This window comes from Pterocles gutturalis, unplaced genomic scaffold (genome assembly GCF_000699245.1).
Source record: "Pterocles gutturalis isolate BGI_N339 unplaced genomic scaffold, ASM69924v1 scaffold42079, whole genome shotgun sequence".
NCBI classification, from domain to species: domain Eukaryota; kingdom Metazoa; phylum Chordata; class Aves; order Pterocliformes; family Pteroclidae; genus Pterocles; species Pterocles gutturalis.
In genome coordinates, this window is record NW_010137536.1 from 1 (window position 1) to 19462 (window position 19462).

General features: G+C 38.1%; 1 protein-coding gene across 1 annotated transcript in view; it reads right to left on the reverse strand.

The window, feature by feature from the left end:
• Positions 1-57: 57 nt before the first annotated feature.
• SHOC2 (soc-2 suppressor of clear homolog (C. elegans)) overlaps positions 58-19462 on the reverse strand; it is a 44821-nt gene continuing 25416 nt past the window's right edge. The window contains exons 4-9 of the mRNA XM_010082632.1: positions 9902-10032; positions 6415-6603; positions 5052-5174; positions 2804-2941; positions 2207-2324; positions 58-304 (exon numbers count right to left, since the gene is read on the reverse strand). Coding sequence (XP_010080934.1) covers positions 96-304; positions 2207-2324; positions 2804-2941; positions 5052-5174; positions 6415-6603; positions 9902-10032 — 908 coding nt within the window. The 3' untranslated portion in view covers positions 58-95. The remainder of the gene's footprint in view (positions 305-2206; positions 2325-2803; positions 2942-5051; positions 5175-6414; positions 6604-9901; positions 10033-19462) is intronic.

The window sequence follows — 19462 nt, forward strand, 5'->3', positions numbered from 1 at the left end:
AAACTGCATATATTATATTATATATACATATACAGACAATTACAACATTAATGCAGTTTGTATTTTGTACAGTGTATTGGACAATCCGACTAGCATCAGACCATGGCACGATATGGTCCCTGCATTTTTAGGAACTGAATGATGAAGGAGGGTCCTCCTGCAACAATCTGAGGTGGAAGGTGGCTGAGCGGGCAGTTCTCAATACTCATTATTGACAGTTTGCTGCAAAGAGCCAGCTCAAAGGGAAGGCTGTGCAGATTGGGGTTGTCGTTCAAATACAGTTCTTCCAGGTTCTCCAGTGTACCTGGTTAAAATAAAATAATACAAAGTCGTACTTTTTTTTTTTTTTTATTCACGCAGTTTATAACTTTCAAACACAAGCTCAGTGACTCTTCTAAATTCCCATTTTCAAGCACACAAAACTTTCGGCGCACTGGTACCTAAGCAAGAACCAATTTGCTTTAGTTTCCCTGTAAAAATATCCATTACTACATCATCTTGAGGTAACAACTGAACTGAGAATACACAGAATAAGAGCACTGAGAGGCACTTCACCATAACTGTTCAGCCAAGTGCTTTGCAATTGCAGGCAACATTGAATAGCTACCTAGTTAGAAGGGCCTAGAAAATATTTATCCCATACAGTATCTATTATCTTGTTAAAAATATCTATACCATATCTTTTATCTAACTATAACCCATATACTAACGACCTGAAGCTGTAACTGCAATGTGCCATAGGAAGAAAGCAGGAGACATCTCTGCATAGTACTGAATTTATTAAATGGAACAAACTTATGTGAAATTTTTTTCCTGAATTCAAATTCTACAACTTGCCTCTATTACAGACATTACAATACAGATTAACCAGAAACTGGAAAACAGAGTAATTTATTTTCTTAATACTTCCTTTCCTCCACAGCAATCAAATATCAAAATTAATTCATATGTTTGAAATACATTCCAAACATAGAAATCCTCCTCAAAACATTCCCCATTTTACAATCTTAAATACCGTAAACATCTCCTATAATCTAAATGACTATTTAATCTTTCACAAGAGAAAAGCAGTAGCCAGGGCTCAAGGCATGGAAAACCAACAGAAAGGAAAGGCTATAGAAGAAATAATGAGAAATAGCTGACAGCATGATAGATGAAGCAGTCACATCTGATAATAGTTAACTATTCTCTAATCTGTTAAGACAATGAGCTTTAATTGTACTCCTACAATAGTATTTTGAGTGTACTCACTCATTTTAATTCTGCAGCTCATTTCCACAGCATCCAAACTCTTTCCACTAACTTATAACTAACTTACGAGGCTCCAGATGTAGATTGCTTTAGGCCCTTCCTACACTGAGGCACATACGAGATGAGCAGGAGCTGTAACAGCTCTTCACTAAAGATGCTGGGAGAAACAGAGCATGTCCCAGTGTTCCTCATCTGCACATCACTTTTTCTGACCACACTGTGCTTTGTGTAGCTTGTCTCATAATTTTTCCTCCACAATGAGCTCTAAATGTTAAGATTTTAACTGAAGTGCTCAGAATCACGCTCCAGAGGCACTTGTGACTGACCATAAAAGAAATGTGGGCTCTCAGTTTCAGATGCTCTGAATTCCACTTACTCTGGATGTCTCCAGTAGACAAAAAGTCCCTTATTCCTCCCTTTCGTTCTGTAGATTTTCTCCTTTTTAATTCCTTTTCTTACCTCATCAAGGTGATGATCTATAAATAGAAGTATGTGCAAAGGGACTATCAGCAGAAACATCTGCTTCAGTTGTCTACACCTTACACAAAGTGTTTGTCCACACCACGGAATTAGAGGAGGACCAGTGCTTTTCCTTTCTGACACAGACCTTTTTCCAAGAACAGGTTTATGAAGTCAAGTGACTGATAACACACAGCTTGTGGGAGAATTTGGAGAGAAAAGGAATCTCACCATTCCACATTATCATGTGTTCGGCAGCTTTCTGTAGAAGAACTGAAAAAAGCTAGGCCATTCTTTTCAATACAGTTCAGCAAGATAAATATCGTACCCTATAGTGCTGTTCCTGTGGCACTTGCTTTACATCAGGTTGTGTATATCTAGAAGTTTCACATGAATTTTGCGGTCTCTACTTATGAGCACAGTAGATGCCTATCTTCCGTGTCAGCAACTGCTTTGGCTCAGGCACACTACACAAAACCAGAAAAAGGTATCTTACCAATTTCCTCAGGAAGGTGTGTGAGAAGATTCTCTCCAAGCCCAAGGTGCGTCAGATTGGTAAGATGACCAATACCTCTGGGAAGGGTGGTCAACTGATTATTAGTCAGAACCAATTTCTAAGGGAAAAACATATTTTTAAAAATTAACTTAATGACTTTCACTTCAAATGACAGCAAGTAACAAGATATACAGCAGATAAATTGATGGGTTCTACCCTCCAGCTTTTGAAGAAAAAAAATTCTGCCTTTCAACATTTCAGACCTTTATTAAGCATCACTAAACATAAAAATAAAATAGTGCATAGTAAAACATATGCCTAAAAATAAAAACTTTCTGAAATCAGAGGCTATTCCTGTTACAGTATCATACTCCTAGTACAACAGTTAAACTCTTCAAAATTCGTTTGTTCAATATTAACTGATAAATCTGACGGAGAACTAATGGGGACAGATTGTGGATTAAGTTGCACAAGATTCTTAACTTTTGGTTCTATGTCCAGTCCCAAATATTTTCCCTCATCAAACTAGTTGCAATTAAATCAGCATGGCATAAATAAAGGATGTAAGATGTTTATCTCAGCCCATTATTGTTTCACCTGCAGATCCTTGAGGTAAGCTATTTCATTTGGCAAGGATTCCAGTTTGTTTTCCTCTAGATCTAGCTCTCGGAGTTTCCGTAGATTTCCAATTCCATGGGGGAGTTTCTTTAGTAGATTGTTTGACAAGATAAGAACCTCAAAAAAAAACCAAACAAAACCAAACACAGAGAATTTCAGCAATGCAATTAGTAAATAACAATAAGACAGGATCTTTTTATATTTTCAACTAATGTAGTCCAAGATTAGCCTACATTCAAATTATGGAAACAAACTGAAAAGATAAAAAAAAATTCAAATCAGTGATTAACATCTTTTTTTTTAAAGTCTTTAATGATATATAGATTTATGACATAATTCTTTCAAATATTATTTTACATAATAATAAATGCACAGCAAAAACAAAAAACACCTTAATTCTTCAAATGACCAAAGAAAACCAATTTCTTCCTGGACTTCCCTATAATTTTGTTACGGTTCCTTATAGCTATCTCATAATCATGTTTTACATTATTTGCTATGCCTGCCAAGTCCTCCTTAATACTGCCTCTTCTCGCTGTGTCCCCTTGGTTTGGAGCAGCAGCAAGTAAATGTACAGACTGGAGCACCTAAGCAGTACTGCATAGCTGCCCACTGGCTTTTCAAATGGTCTCCTATGAAACACCCACCCCTAGTAGAGTGTTAGCCTCTTGTTTTTCTCCTCCTTTCCAAGTTGAATTATAAATATCCTTGGTTCAAGAAAAGTATCCTTACTTGCAAGGTCTTTAACAGAGCTATCCATTATACCACAAGCAAGTTAACAGGGGTTTACACTATTTTACCATTTTCCTCCTGAGAAGCCTTGCAGTCCTTAGAAGTAAGCAAGCGTCATAACAACATAGCGAATTGTAATGTAATTAACTACTGATTAAACAATGCTATTAGCTAGTTATTTAACAAGGCACATTCAAACATAAGGATGTGAAAGAGGACCCAGTGTGGACCCTCATCCTAGCCCCACACAACTCCCTGCTGAGCCAGCCAAGGCTGCTAATGCCTGGCTTCTACCAATCCCAACTCTCACTAACTTCATGTAACGTGGAAACAGCAAAGGCAGGAACAGAATAGAAAACAAAGCTAGAATCAAAGCGAGAACCAAAATGAATAAAAGCCAAATTCTTAGCATTAGCACAAGCAGTATTTCGGTGGCCTTCCTTTATGTGCTACAATATACACAGAACAATAAGAATAGTAACGTTTTAATCACGTATCAAGAAACAAAGGCAGGAACAGAAAATATTACCTACATGGAATGCAGCTGACTTAGCACTGCTGTGGGAACCTTCACTTTTGTGTAAACACTGCCCAAATAGCTCTTTGTATTTGATTCTTTAATTGCAGAGAAAAATAGCACTATAACAGGTCAGCGGACCCTGCAGCTCTCCAGCTTCGGCAGCTGGCAGACCACCAGCAAATCCAGTTGTTAGAGGTTACTAACTTCCCAATCACATCAATCACAGCCTTAACTTAAAGGGAACAGGGCCACTAAATAGCTCTTACTCTGCCATATAATTTTTGCCATATAATTATTCAGAGCAGCAGTCACACTGGAAATTTGTAATTTCAAACATGCCATTTGCTACTGTACTCCAACAGATTTCTCCCAGCAACTCACAGAGGCTATGAAGTCCCCTTAACTGCCCAAACAAGCACATCTATCTTTATGTCCCTCCAAGACAATTAAGCTTGTCTCTCCTGATGGTACCTTGGGAAACAGGACTAGGGGACACAAAAGGTTTCATTCACAGTTTCAACCTACAAGTTCTTCCCCCACCAAGGCTGACAACTCCCACGCGGCTGCCTACAAGTTCACAGTGCTATGTTCAAGCCACCTCTGGCTGTAGACCATTTCATTACATTTTTCCGATCCCTGGTTTCCATGCTGGTCTCTCCAGGAATCAAACTGAGTTCAGTACCATTTAATTTACAACAGTAACTTTCTGTTGAGAAAAATTTTCTTTCTACATAGTTAAAAATACATATATCTGTACTTAGCCCTTTGTGCACAGACACTCATCTAGAGCCTAAAGAACAACATTCAAAAAGCTGTTGCCAACAACCATAAACAGATGTAACACATCTATTTAAATAGCATACATGTGCATATTTATTTGGCTTTACTTGACCCAAAAATAATATTACTTAAACCTGAAGTAGAGAAAGCCTATTTGCAGGGATTCACTTAGCTGTTCACTTATACTCTTCTCACCTCAAGAGAAACAAGCCCAGATACATCCTCAGGGATTTTTGTGAGCTGATTAGTCGCTAAGTTGAGTTCTACCATACTAGTCCACGTCCCGAAGTCCAAGGGGAGAGAGGTCAGCTGATTGTCCTGTGATTTAACATATCAAACAGGGTCTGTGCTTGCAAGAAATCAGCATGGCATCAGAGAGCTTAAACAAACTGCTTACAAAATACTTCATAACAAAATAGTAGATAATTAAATCAGAAGAATAAAATGCCGATGATTGGCCAAATATTTTTTAAATTCCTCAAAACATAATAAGCAGTTCCAATCTAGAATAACAGAATTGACTCTGTGTTACTAATATGAACTGAAGTGGAAAAATTGCATGTACATAATTCTCGAGATTTCACATGTCCCAGTAGTTAAAAACATTTTTTTTTTTTGTCCTTTGCTGAATACAATGGACAGTGGGGAGGAACAGAAAATTCACCATAACTTACAAAGGTGCTATCAGCAATGCTAAAATTTAGAGTTAGCTAAAAAAAGAAAACAAAAACCAAACCAACCAAACAAAAAAAGAACAAGGGAAAAAAAACCCCACCAAACACACCACAAAGGAAATATATCATAATGGCTCAGAGTAAAAGCATCTGAAACTAATCTGAACATCTTACTGCTCAAAATGTAGCTACAAAATTTGATCTAGGTGAAACACGAAAAAAATCTAAAACACCAGGTCATACAAAGTCCTGGTACACGTGTAAAGTTACAAACGGGTGCGTGATAAAAAGTGGTCTGAATGCAAACTGAGAATCCATGTATTCCAAAAGATACTCTAAAACAGTAGCTGATCTTAGAAACTGCTGAAACATTATTTATTTTTTAAAATAATTTAAGAACTTCTCCCTAGTTCTCTTCACTAAGTGCAGCTTCACATAGCACAGTCTTAAAGGTTCTTTTTCTGTGCTCTGCAACTACTGCCAGAAGTCTCCAAACTTAGGTTTTGAAATAATGTATTCAAAAAAGGTATTTCACATAATTCTGTTTATAATCGAAACTGTAACAGTAGAGGGAGGGAAAGAAATAAGCAACGTTACATGTTCATGTGAACATTCAAGAACTTTGCAACCAACTTTCTTATTTTCATTGTTCAAACTCGAGCAAATGTGACAAAAGCTTCACGAACAAAAATAAAGACAAATCAATAACATCTTGATAGTACATTTTTAAACTAATATAGAATTGTTTCTATATGTGACAGCAGCAGTGTCCACCTCAGCATGATAAATTAATTCCTTATATCATTAAGTTTGCCAGAATTCATGGAGCAGCAAACAGTGCTCCTCATTGATTTTACACACAGTAGCATGTTTCTGTGCCTCACCTTCATGTTCAGCTTACTTAATACTTTCGCTCTAGAGAATATTCCAAAGGGGATTTTATTGATGCGGTTGTGCTCCATATTGAGAGAGTAGATTGTGGAGAACTGGGACGGGCCACCCACGGGATAGGACTGGAAGCAGTTCCTGGCCAGTGTTAAACTAGTCAGTTTGACAAGGCTGGATAAAAGACCCTGTAGAGAGAAGAAAACCACCCAGGAACTTAGGACAGATTTATCTGAATACGTCTCTTTTTCCTCATGGGTCTAATAAGAAATGTTTTCCCACCCAAGTCCATCCCTAAATAAGTGTTACGACACATACACGAGTGTTAAATTTGATAAAACTTCCATCAACAATCTCTGCTCACAGTCGTCAGCCTTTCCCTTATTTCCCCCTCTCTCCTTACATACTGCCAGATACAAAAATAAGCAAACATATCACGTTTCAAAGCACAAGCTTAGGACATTTTGTAACTCTTTTCTCCTCTGAAAGGATTTTTTTTAATAACACACAGCTATGTCTTGGGCAGCTCTGAAGAGCAGAGGGGCAGCAGCTGGCGGGCACATCTGCAGCGTGTCCTGGCACCACTGAACAGTGGTCCCGGCATCAGCCAACGTCACCCAACTGCAGCTCACCCAGTGTTGATGCCTGCTCACAGTTGAGAGTGGAGACCAAAGAAGTATCAACTGCATACACCATTTTTCAAACAGACATTTGATATTTCCAGTACAAATCTTTGTTAATTTAATAAAAACCCACATTGTGATCACATCTGGTAGAAGTTTCCTTTTAGGCTGTAGGAGTTTCAGATAATGTGACAGGACAGAGAAAAAGAATGGGAAGCGCAGAGTTTGGAAATTCAAGGTATTTTTTCCTGTTTTCAAAATATTCCTAAACAGTTACTACCCCACCTTTTTTTTCCTCCTTCCCCCCATTAAGAAATGAAAAGCAAGAAGCCTGGAGTTAAACTGGTAGCAATCATTGCCCATTGAATCCAGAGTCTCATTTCACTTCACAATCTAATTAGATTCTCCAGTCTCAGCAGCACGGATCCCAGAGTTTATGTTAGTTACGTGCCAAGCACGTTGCTGGAACTGTGGGCACGAATAATGAGATCTAAATTACTGCTGAAGTGTCACCTTTGCTTATTACTATGTCAACTTGAATTCAGCCCTATTTGCTTAAGTATTACAGAAATTGTAGATTTATGCATGGTATTACATACCATAAATAATGCAACACCTGCAATCAGGAATGAGCGGTAACAAGATAATGACTCCAACTGTATTCCTGTCAGTATTTCTGGAATGCCATTTCTGTGCTATATTCACTGTAAAAGCTCTAAGAACATGGCTTTGCTGTTTCACTAGGAAAGCTCTGGCTACTTTTCTAAATAGTTTATTAACATTATTGTAAATAAAACAGGATTAAATAGGGACTTGTCTACATGTCATGGCTAAAACTTTAAGTACTGAAATACAATTCTAGGGGCATCTCAACAAGTATCAGTGAAGCAATTTTCCCCCTAAAGATAAAATAATGGATATTCAAATCAGTATTAATCTAACCTAATCATTAACTAGTATAGTCTTTGATTAGGAAATGCTGCTTCTAGCTAAACTTTAATTAACGGATATTCTTTGTCCTAGGGTTAGGCAGTCCCTGAGCTCTGTTACAAACACATTTTATTACTTCAAATGGATCTTGGCATTTCAAAAAGCCATTTTTGAAGTCTGCTTCCATACAAAAGTATTAAAAATATGTTAGCTAATACACACTAATAGCCTAGAGTAATTAAACACATTTGAAGGGAAGCAAGAGAGCTTTGGCAGTACAAAGAGAACAATGCTCTTGTATCTACGAGAGCTGTGGCAGTGCTGCCTTCTCCCAGCCCATTCTTTTAAGATAAAATATTTATTAGGCATTGTGTCAGCAGCTTCGGCTCTGTTTTGAAATTCAGAAGTTTATCCTACAAACACAGTTCTTTGTATTACAACACAGAATGTTTTACAGACTACAGTATTAACTATACACTTCTGCAAGCTAGCAGTTTAAGTGTTAAGATTGTTGGCAAATACACGTGAAGAAGGCAGCACAGTCACAAAGAGTTTTGCATTACGACTGAACATATTTTAAAGCAAGCAGTCATCCCTCACATCAGCTTTTTGTAATTATACCATAGTTGCTTTTATAATATGTCTGGGTGGGGTGGGCTAGCTTAGCTCTCATCTTAAAAGCAGTCTGGTGGCTTTCACTCAGTTGCATTTTCTTAAATGATAGCTTTACCCACACATTTATTAAATTCTTTGTTTTCAGTCTATCATTGCTGAGATCAGAAATTTATCTGAAGGAAAGTAGTTACTTACTGCACTTTGTTAGTATGAGTACTTTACCTAACCCCAAATGTATTTTGGGTTTTTTTTCTTCTGTGTATAGTTTCCTATATAACTGAGCATCTAATGCTCTGCTGCCCTGATAAAGTCTCAAGAAACTAAGAAAATTAAAAGGTTTAAAGGTATAACCCAGCAGTTTAAATAGTTTCAAAGTCTGCAGAAATCAAAGCTGTATTTAAAAAATGGTCTGTAACTAACTGCTGTAGCTATCCAGGACTGTGAAACTGGAGTCCACAGGGGCACATCTCAGACAACTCTACGAGTATACAAAAATGTACAGATGCACTGGGGACTAGGGCCTTCTGCCTCTTCACCCCAGACCTAGCAAAGCACTCTGTTCAGGGAATGTGTTAACTGAAGAGACTGACAAGATGGCTCCAGAATTTCTAACTATGGACATTTTCCTTGGTGCCCCACTAAGTTTGAAGCAAGAGAGACCAAGGTAAGACAGTGAAGTGCAGCAGCTATGAAAAGAGAAGCAATAAAATGGATCTGTCTTCCCCCTTTTTCCCCATCATCCTCACACAGTCACTGGAAACTGAAAAATGATGCAAATTTCTATTTTTCATAACCAATGGAAGGCGTGTCAATGACTTGCCAGACGATACCACATTGGTGTCAACAGCACACTTCCCCACATTAAAATGAGAATGCTGAGGCCAAGCAGTTGTGACAAGCTTTACGCACTCTCTTAAATGTCATTCTTGCGTCAATTACATGGGGAGATACCCCATTTTCCATTTTTCTACTTCTTCCCCACCTCCATGAAACATAAACATTGAGGAACACTTATCTAGCTTGGACAGTGGGAACCTGGACTTCCTACTTAAGGTTTTCCAAAGAGACAGGACAGCAAATACACTCTGTTCCCACTTCCAGCTGAAGCTGTATGACATTAGTTCTTCTATACTAGTTAGATACACCTAATACGTACAGAATTGCAATATTTCACATTACACACATGGATATTAAAACAAAGGGTATTCCTCAGAATTATGATGCAAGACAAAATAATTTCACTTGTTCCAATCCCTCTACAAAACACCAATGTCTTACAGCAACATTCCCTCCCCAGTCCACTCCCTCTAATTCTCACCTCTGGTAAAGAAGAAATGTTGTTATTCTCCAGGTTCAGTTCATCAAGTTCACTGCATTTTGCTAGAGACTTTGGAATTGCTGACAGCCTATTGTACCTTAGGCCAAGACGACTTAGACTGGACAGATTTCCTAGAATTAAGAAACACGTATTAATATATCGTTAGATTAACACAAAGGCACAGAACAAGTTCTGACTTCTGATTCTTCTGTTGTCTCACACTCTACACTTCAAACTTTTCATATGGTGAATTGGAGCTATCAGCCCAAAACAGGAGATACACAGATTACAGTGCATTCTAATGCTGAAGTCAACCATGCAGAAGTAGATTGTGCATATTAAATATTCTTAAGTTATCCATAATACGGTAAGCAAGCAAGGCCTATGTCCTGTTGCAGAAATTCTTCTATTCTGATTTTTCTATCAACAAACAACTCTATAATTTTCCAGATGTCCCCAAAATGACTTTTTAAAATTACAGATAGCATCATTCAATGACTCATATTACCAGAACTTGGGCATACATCACACAGCTCTGTCGTGGCAAAACTATTTTCTCTACAGGGAAAAACAACCCTTTACCACGCTCCAAAAGCAACCGAGTCTTTAAAAAGGAATAGGAGAAAAAAAAAAAAATCTTCCAAGTTTTCTGAATGATACTGAAGGAAAAGTCTGGAGGAAGTCTGCAAAAATCTGGAAAACAGTGTATGTAAAAATATTTCTCAATATTGCCAGGCCAACAGTCTTGGTTGATATGTATTTCTGTCAGGAAAAAAGTTATTGAGAAACTTGCAACTTGAAAATTTCCCATTTAAAGTTCCCTTTAGCTCTAACCTTTACCATCTAACAAATACTCAAGACTAAAATCAACTGCTTTAGGATGTCTTTGAACTATATGGTGCTGGGGCATTTAGACACTCCTGCAGGCAGTAAGACCTTGAACTTCACTGAAAAGTCAGCGGGCAAATAGTATGAAGAACAGTGCTTAGTCTTCTGGCTCATCCCGCTGATCAGAAAACATCTCTGTGCACACGCATACATCCCACCAGTAGAGCTTGTGAACAGATTCACACAATCAATCGGTTCCTTGCAAAACATTCGCTATTTTACACTCATTTTTACAACCACCCATTGCACAACACATTTGTTCTGCAAACTGAAGTACCAGGAAAACGCATTAGAAAAGAAACATAAGATTTAACAAGCAGTAGCAAGAATGACCAGAAATAATTTAAAAAGATGAAGGGAGCTTAATATGCACAGTCTAACTACTCATTAAATGGAGGCTATATTAATGTCTGTGCATACATACTTACACAAAGGTTATTGGAACGCAGCAAAGGAAGAAGCAAACACAGTGTATGAAATATGCTTGGAAGCAAAGGATGAAACAAAACTAAAAGAAATGGAAAATGAAAATGAATACAAATGCTAGAACGAGATCTGCTCAAATGTCTCCACAAAGTAAGTGGCAAAATACCTGTTTCCTGAACTTGGTCAAAATATACCATAAAAATGACCCCACATCACCGAGCAGCTGGGAACGCAGCTAATAAAAAGTGGAAATTTGGAATGTTGTATGATTCGTTGTCGTTACTAAAATGGAGATTCACAAGAGCAGTGAAAGTAAAATCAAAACAAAACAAACCCCAAACAAACAAAAAACCCCAAGAAAAACAAACAAAAACCTATACAGAACAAAAATTATCCAGGTCTTGCAAATAAAGAGGATGAATTTTCTGTGCATATCTCATATTTAGCTAACAAGCTTAGCAACAAATTTCACTTAGTATCATCAATAACTAAACAAAAGTTAAAACAGGTAGCCACCCAGAGTTGCTTAACTAGCAGTATCTCCCATTGGAATTTTTATATTTTTAGGTACTTTCTGTCTGAGCAAGTATACAATCAGCTTTTGCAGAAGCAGCAGAGAAAGTCTTTCCTTAACCAAAAAAAGGCATTTAAAATCCAGGGCTATCAAGATTGCTCTCCCTGTGCACAAATCTTCACCTTTGGAGGTACCTACAGTACTAAAGCAAATAACTAAGACCTGTTTTGATCCTACAATCCACTAGTATAAAGATGCACATTTCTACATAAGGTCTCTGTTTCATGCCGTATTTGGTGAGATCTGGCATGGCTGGCTATGTAGGAAACTGGCCTTACTTCACACGATAGACATCCTATTGCAAGGCACAAAGATCATCAGGATTCACTGTTTTAGGGATGAACAAAGAACACCCTGACATTTCTTGGAATTGTTACTTAATGCTTTACTAACAAAAAGAATGACAAACTTTACACACACACACAAACACACACAAAATCACTTTATTATTCTTTTTCACTATTTAAACCTTGAGCTAGACGCTGATCTGGATTTTCAGGCAAAGAGAATGAAGAGGGAACAGCTCTAGCGGACAGCATGATGCCAACTGTTGCTTAGCAATACTAACATCGCTATGCCAGTTCCCAGATTGTGAGCACAGGTTGTATGTATGTGGCTCTCTTCCTACCAGCAACGTGGCATTTCAGAAAAATTAAACAAGGCAGCTATTAGAGAGAGTCAAACTGTACCATCATTTTCCAGGAGAGAATGACACATGCTGGCTATCCGCTTGGCATTATCAGAAAGGAGACCTACATAGCGGCTCCCAGTAACTTTTTCTTATCACAAGTAGCATTTCTCGATAGAACTTTATCACTGTTTCTCTGCTGGTTATGTTTCTCCTCCACAGGAAAGACATGCAAAGGCATGACAAAAGACACATCCCGCATATACCACACTCACTGTGGCTGTTTTACACACCACACCACTAAGTATGGTTTTTCCTGGGAACAAAAGCAGCGAGATAAGTAAGTAACAGTAAGTAAAAAAGCTGGAGCTTTATCAGTAGCACCTCTACCGCTGCTCCTGGAAGGGCTCTCCTGCACCCAGCAGGCAGCATGGGTCAGCTCTCATTTCAAGCCAGAATTTATATATAGACAATTCATTGTCATTTAGTCTTTGGTCAACAAGACTCAGGTATCTTCTCATCCCCATCAGAGTTCACATTCACACATCACTGTGAACTCATAGCAGTGAGAAACCCTTATCAGCTCTTATCTTCACACGCTGGACAAGCCAGACCTCTGGGCTCCTCTTCACAAAAAAGGATGAGCCTTAGAGCTCTTCCCTCCACTCATTGTGTTAAAACTTACCTTTTGGGGGTCAGGGTGGGTTTCTTGTTTTTGTTTATTTAGGTTTTTTTAAAGGAATACTCAGTACAATGATGTTAATATTTGCCTCCATGGTCGACAGGCCAGCCACTGGGCAGCTGGCTAACACTCGGGCTTCCTCGCTGTCTCTCTGACCACCAAGTGACAAACTCTGGTTTATAACAGAAACCGCTCCAAGTTGCTAAACAGCACACCTTGCACGTTGCACGATCAGAAGTGATGCTATTTACAGCTCCCTGAGCTCAGGGCTACCTCACTGACAGTCATATTTGGAGCTGTGTTAGTGCCTGCACTCACCTCCATCTTCCCCAGTTCAGCTACTGGTTTCTGAGATGGCACCATGTTAGGTACTCCACTTGACTTAAGTCTCAGAAACAAGGTGAAGACGGTAACAACTGATCACGATCAGCTCAGACAGTCATCAGGATCACTTGCGGTTGTACTGTTGTCGCTGAAACCATACCTCAGCAGTTCCACTAAAACAGCCCCTTGCAGGTAGGATGACTCAGAAAACGCAGCACTAGATGTTCACGAACATGACAGGTTGATAACCACAATTGAAAAGCAGCTATTAGCAGGAAAAGCAACATGCAAAACCCCTTCCAACTTGTTTTCTTAGGGAGCCCATTACAAAATACATTGTAAACTCAACTGCTTCATCCCTTGGTATTTCTAAAAATATAATACTAAACCTGACTAAACCCTAAACTTAGGCCAGGCCTAAGAAAGTCAGTGAAAATTTGTTTTAGCTCAACTTTCGGAGTGAACAGTCACTCTGGGAATCAGGTTTCACACAGCCACCTTGTCTCAGGTCCATTTTCCCAGCAGCAAAGCATACTAACGCTCATCAGTGGGCTCCGCTTTGCCCGGCTCTCAGGTTTGAAGCACCGTAAGTGCAGCATTCATAATCACTTCAATGGAGTGATTACACAGAAATGAATTAAAAATACTTGGAAGCATGCAAACACAGAAACATTAAATTAAACTCTGTTACTACAAAAGCGACTCTAAATAGAGGGTTTAAATTAAATTCTTTATTAAAGGTACCTCAAAAACATTAGTCAAAAAAAAACAGGTGTTTGCCAATCACAGAACAAAGGGAAGACGGGAAACAAAGCAGGAAACCAGGCTAACAAAAACACACTTTTTCGAAAGAACACCTAATGTGTTCTCCAAGTAGGAAAAATACATGTCTTCCCTGAGTATTTCAAAATCCAGAGAAAAAGATCAAAAGAAAAATGCTGGCTAATATAAAGAAAACCAAATTCCTAATTCAAAGTCTTATTAGTGCTTTCTAAAGCGAGTAACAAATGCTCTCATATTCTGAGATTTACCACACCTCTTCTTTTCCCTCCATTAGTTAAAATAATCCTTCAAATTCCCTATCCTTAGATGAAGAGTCATTATTCAGTGCGAAATGTTACTCCATCATTACTAAAAGATGGAATAATTAGTCTGGTTTATGTAACTTAGCTCATGAAGTGAGCTTGCTATCGCTATCAGTTGCTTTCTCCTAAATAAACCAGAAGCATCAGATCAATTTCAAATCTGATCACTAGAGAAAACCCTTTTGCAGATAACGTTAAAAACACAAATTGCACTTACAAGAGCTGTGCACATCAAAACCGCATCAGATTGTAATCAAAAGCGTACATGAACCTCAGCACGCAATAGATAGTTGCAAGAACTTGCTGCAAACAACATGGCACTATCAAGTATTTCTGATGGTCTAACTTTTATAAATATTACTAGAGTTTGATTTGACTAAACTTTGCACACAATGAGTAGCCACCTATTAAAGAACATGTTTTACGTGACCACACATTATTTCATAGAGTACATTTCATTTAATTCACTAAGGGATCTTCTTCTAAGATAAACTGCTGGTTTGCATACAAGAGGTACCAGATGTAATTTTTAACAAATAGAAAGCAAGAAGTTCATCCAAAATTAATAAAAAAGTTTAAAAAAAATTAAACTTGATGTCACTTTTAAAAAATCATGCATTAATTAAGCTTAATACACCACACTGCATTAATCTTGTAGTGAGAATAACAAAGATGACAATATGGAAGAAGAAGTCAAAAGACCTTCAGTGAGTATGCTACAAAGGAGGTGGGATCTAAGGTCCTTAAAAGACTTGAAAATTGTATAGGAGAGACTAGACAAAGTAGGGATAGCCAGCTATGGATAGAGATTAAACACTGTGGTCAAATATTTCAACAGCACTCCTAGTCTAAAATAGCTGTAAATCAGAAGATGCTGTATCACACTTTGTACTTAGTATATATTAGTTTTTCCAGATGTCAGCCATACTCCATGACAATTGTTGAACAGTTTTACAGATTTTTAGGTGAAAGGAGCTGTTGACATGTTCAATCTAATCGCGTTTGAAAACAAACCATTTCCCTCGACAGCTGCAGAGTAAAATGAAAGGCTTCAGATAAACTGTTTTAACCTTCAGTTGCATTCCAGAAGCAAAGAATGTCTGCCAAGGTCCAACACTGCGACAGTGCAAAGTGACTGGTCCAGCAAGACATCCAGAAGGTGATCTCAGTGATGACGTTGCAGAAAAAAATCCCATAGTCACTACTCATCTCATCTGGGGGCAACTCCTTCCTAAACCAAAGCCTATAGATTTGTATGAATGTAAACTCACATCAGCAATCAGCCATCCGAGAGAGGTCAAATCCTTTCTACAACCTGCAGGGCTAGAACATCCCTAATGTGTAATGTGCTCGGGCTAAAGGCTGATGTTTTAGGAAAACTGGGAATGCGGACAGAAAGGTGATGGGAGTGGGAGGACAACCACTCAGGAAAACTGTTGAAGAGAATCCCTCCTGATCTTTGCTCCCAACTACCAAAGCCAAAGCATGAAATGTAATTATACTCTTCCAAATACAAAGGTATAGTTGAACATAACACAAAGTTCAACTTAAAAACTCCAGATTTTACTGGTTTAAGAACGAAGTGATTTTTAGTGTATTGTAATTTTTCTTTCCAGCCACCAATACCTCTTGATACATCAGGCCAATGTAGGAGGCAGATTCAAACTCACAAATTACAAGGTCAGCAGGGTCCGTAATCTTTTGTCCTGCTCAAGCTAAAGTGCATTATTCTCCTTACACAAACTCTAGAAATTTTCCTAAAAGGCGTTATCTATTAGAAAGCTATTTAACACACATTTAAAATTAATCTCTACCATTCTTACTGGTTTAAATGCCATTTGAAGAGAACAAAGAGATTCCTCTTCATTTTCAGTCTAACAGTATCAACCAAAGACAGGTTTTCCCTCATTAATTCAAAATTAAGGCTACAGTGTGACAATGTCAGCAGTTAAATATTTGTTTTTCAACTCTGATTCAAGACAATAATCACTGCCAACTGTATATGTGTGAAAGATGCACGCAAGGTGCTGGCAAAACCCGAGTGACAGAGGCTCAGGAGTCTGACATGCACCACATACACCACCTGCATAAAGCTAGGGAGCACAAACTAGTGACATGGTTCTGAAACTGCCTAAGCTATGAAAATTCAACTTCATTTAACATGCATTCATAAAAATGTATGTAACTAATAGACCTGCTTGTCTGAATTCTGATGTGTTCCTTTGAAACACTCTTCCCTTGTGCCTACTTCTAACATACAGAAAATATGATTATGGGCTTTTTCTTTCTGCAGTATACAAATAATTCTGAAAATGCTAAGCTGCAGTTGTAATACAGCTGTACATATATTAGTCTCCACATCTGATTACTGTGTGATGGTATGTACAGTCACTAAAATGACCTGTCCCCATCCTAATCTCACCAGGAAGAATATCCCAAAAAAATACAAATTAAAAAATATTTTCATAAATACACATCAAATTAATAAACTCAGAATTAATAAGCCAACAGAAGCTAGCCCAACTTTTACAGAGAAACAGTACATATGTACTTAACTAGAATATCAGGTTTGCACGGGGGATTTATTTATTAAAACAAAAAAAGGAAGTAGGATACAAAAATACAAAAATATCACATTGCAACTGAGTCAAACGCAACAGTTGGGACTTATTTGGGTCTACCAATGAAAGTGACGCATTTTTCTTAATTCATACTTCATACAATAACACAAAGCTACTGAAATTTATTTAATTTATTTTTCATTGGTAGTCTTATTTTATTTTCTTTTTCAATTGACTATTTAAAACTTTTCTGTAAAATTAAAGATTTATATAAATGACACTGTAGGAATAGTTTATACCTAAGTGGCAATCCAGAAAAAGCATTAACTTAAGTGACAGATGCATTTAATTTTTTAAGTCTGCCCTACTATATATACACATATAAAATGTATAATACATGAATATACATTTATCATTTTAGCTAATTGAGGAATGTGAGAATTATTGTATGCAGGCCAGAGACCCACCTAGTATCTTCTCTCTGGGAAAAAAAGCCCAACAGTATATACCAAGAGAAGAACCTAAGAAAAGGGAAAGCACACCCTGAAACTTCCCCAAGAGCCAGGGGAAGATTCAACAGTGTGTGGCCCAGTGACTTCCCAAATTTAGCAGCAATCGATACATTTTTCTTCTGCATAATTATCATGTTGCTCTGTGAGCTTTTAGCATCTATGGCAACCTGTGCGAACACTGGGAGCCAAGCATTCCCTACCCCATCGCATGCAGTACAGACTGCTTTTTACTAGTTTGAGGCCAACACCTTGCAGCTTGGCTTCATCCCTCCTGTTCTGCTGTTGGAGGAGGCAGCAAGCCCTCACTTCCCACTTACCCTCTCCCGCCACTATTTTCTAGCCAATTTCACAGCTTTATATTTACTAATTCTAGAATTGCAGCCAACAAGAACCAGAAGCTTCATTCCCTTTATAAGACCACCATGAGAACTAGCAAAGGCTTCTAATAGTCTGAAAATGGGAATAAAAGAGTAGGAGCCACTGCTTTCCAACTGATAAAGAAAAGGCCGAACTTATTGTGACTGCCCAACACTAGCAGAATCTAATTAAAAATGTTTCAGTAACAGCACAGTCCAAGAACAAAACCTTAGACAAAGCACTGAACACTGGTTTGATCTCCCAACGTAAGCCTATGGAAGCAGGCTTGATCCTGCGAAGTACTGACTTCTCACAGACCAAAGCACTGGGTCAGGTGCTTAAATTTTAAGAATACGAATGCTGCCATCAAAGCTGGAGACAGACGCTATGTACTTTGCTCCATCAGAGTGGCGAATAATTAGTAACACCAAACCCATCAGTCACGGATGAGCATCACCCATGAGAGCAGAGGGAGCACTGCTGGGTCCCATCAGGACCAGTGCATTTGTCAGACATTTCAGAATATGACTTCTCCAGTTTTTGCTAAGCCTGCTAAACTCAAAATACCATTTTAACGTAGTTCCACTATTCTACAGAAATATCTTTACTAGAACTTCTAGGGGCTTCAAGCCCTCAACCACAACGTGTATAACCTGAGTTGTACCAATTACATGTGCCCAGTTCCGGTCACAATGCCTCACATTTTACCAACTCTATGTTGAAAAGCACAGCAGTGCTCTCAGGGGTACACTGGGGCTAACTGGGTTAGAAGCCTAGTTTGTAACACAGTTTCAACCAGAAAAAAATGGCGCAGCTACTCCAGATAATATCTGCTTTCATGAGAGTTGTGATTTCAGCCTCTGAGCTGATGTGTCGCAGTGAAGAGCAGGAGAGTATAGCACGGGGCTCTGAATATGCCTCTCATTTTCCTAACCATCTCCTAGGAACAGCGCCGTGTCAGGCACTGGAAAGTGTGTCCAGTGACGGAATATTTTGTGCTTTTAAAGCATCATTTTGGAACATTTACAAGTGACTATTCTTTTTCTTATTAAAATGTCTGTTGCCTTAAATGTCCATGAATAAGGCACATTCGACTATAATCAAACTGCACATGTAAACATACAAAACTAGAAACTTACAAAACAGATGAAAAATCTGATTTTTTTAAAAGCTGCAATTCTGTTTCTGTTGAAATTCTTTCTCAAATAAGTGTTTCTGTGGTTTTACATAAGAAATTGTGAACACATTTGTACAGAACACTAAAATTAAAAGTTCAAAGAGGGAACACTCACAATGTGGTATTTGCAGCGCAAAATTTGCTAAACTAGTTACTAATCCAAAGAAACACTTTACTCCACCCAAAATTTGCTTTCTCTTTGCCTCAAAAGTCCAACTATTATTTTTCATTTAAATGGTATGTTCTTCATGTTCTTCTTTTATATATCTTTTGGATATATTAGTGTGCCGGCTAAGTATACAGAGATAAGACATTGTGTAAATAAAAGTGATCATAATCCACCCTAA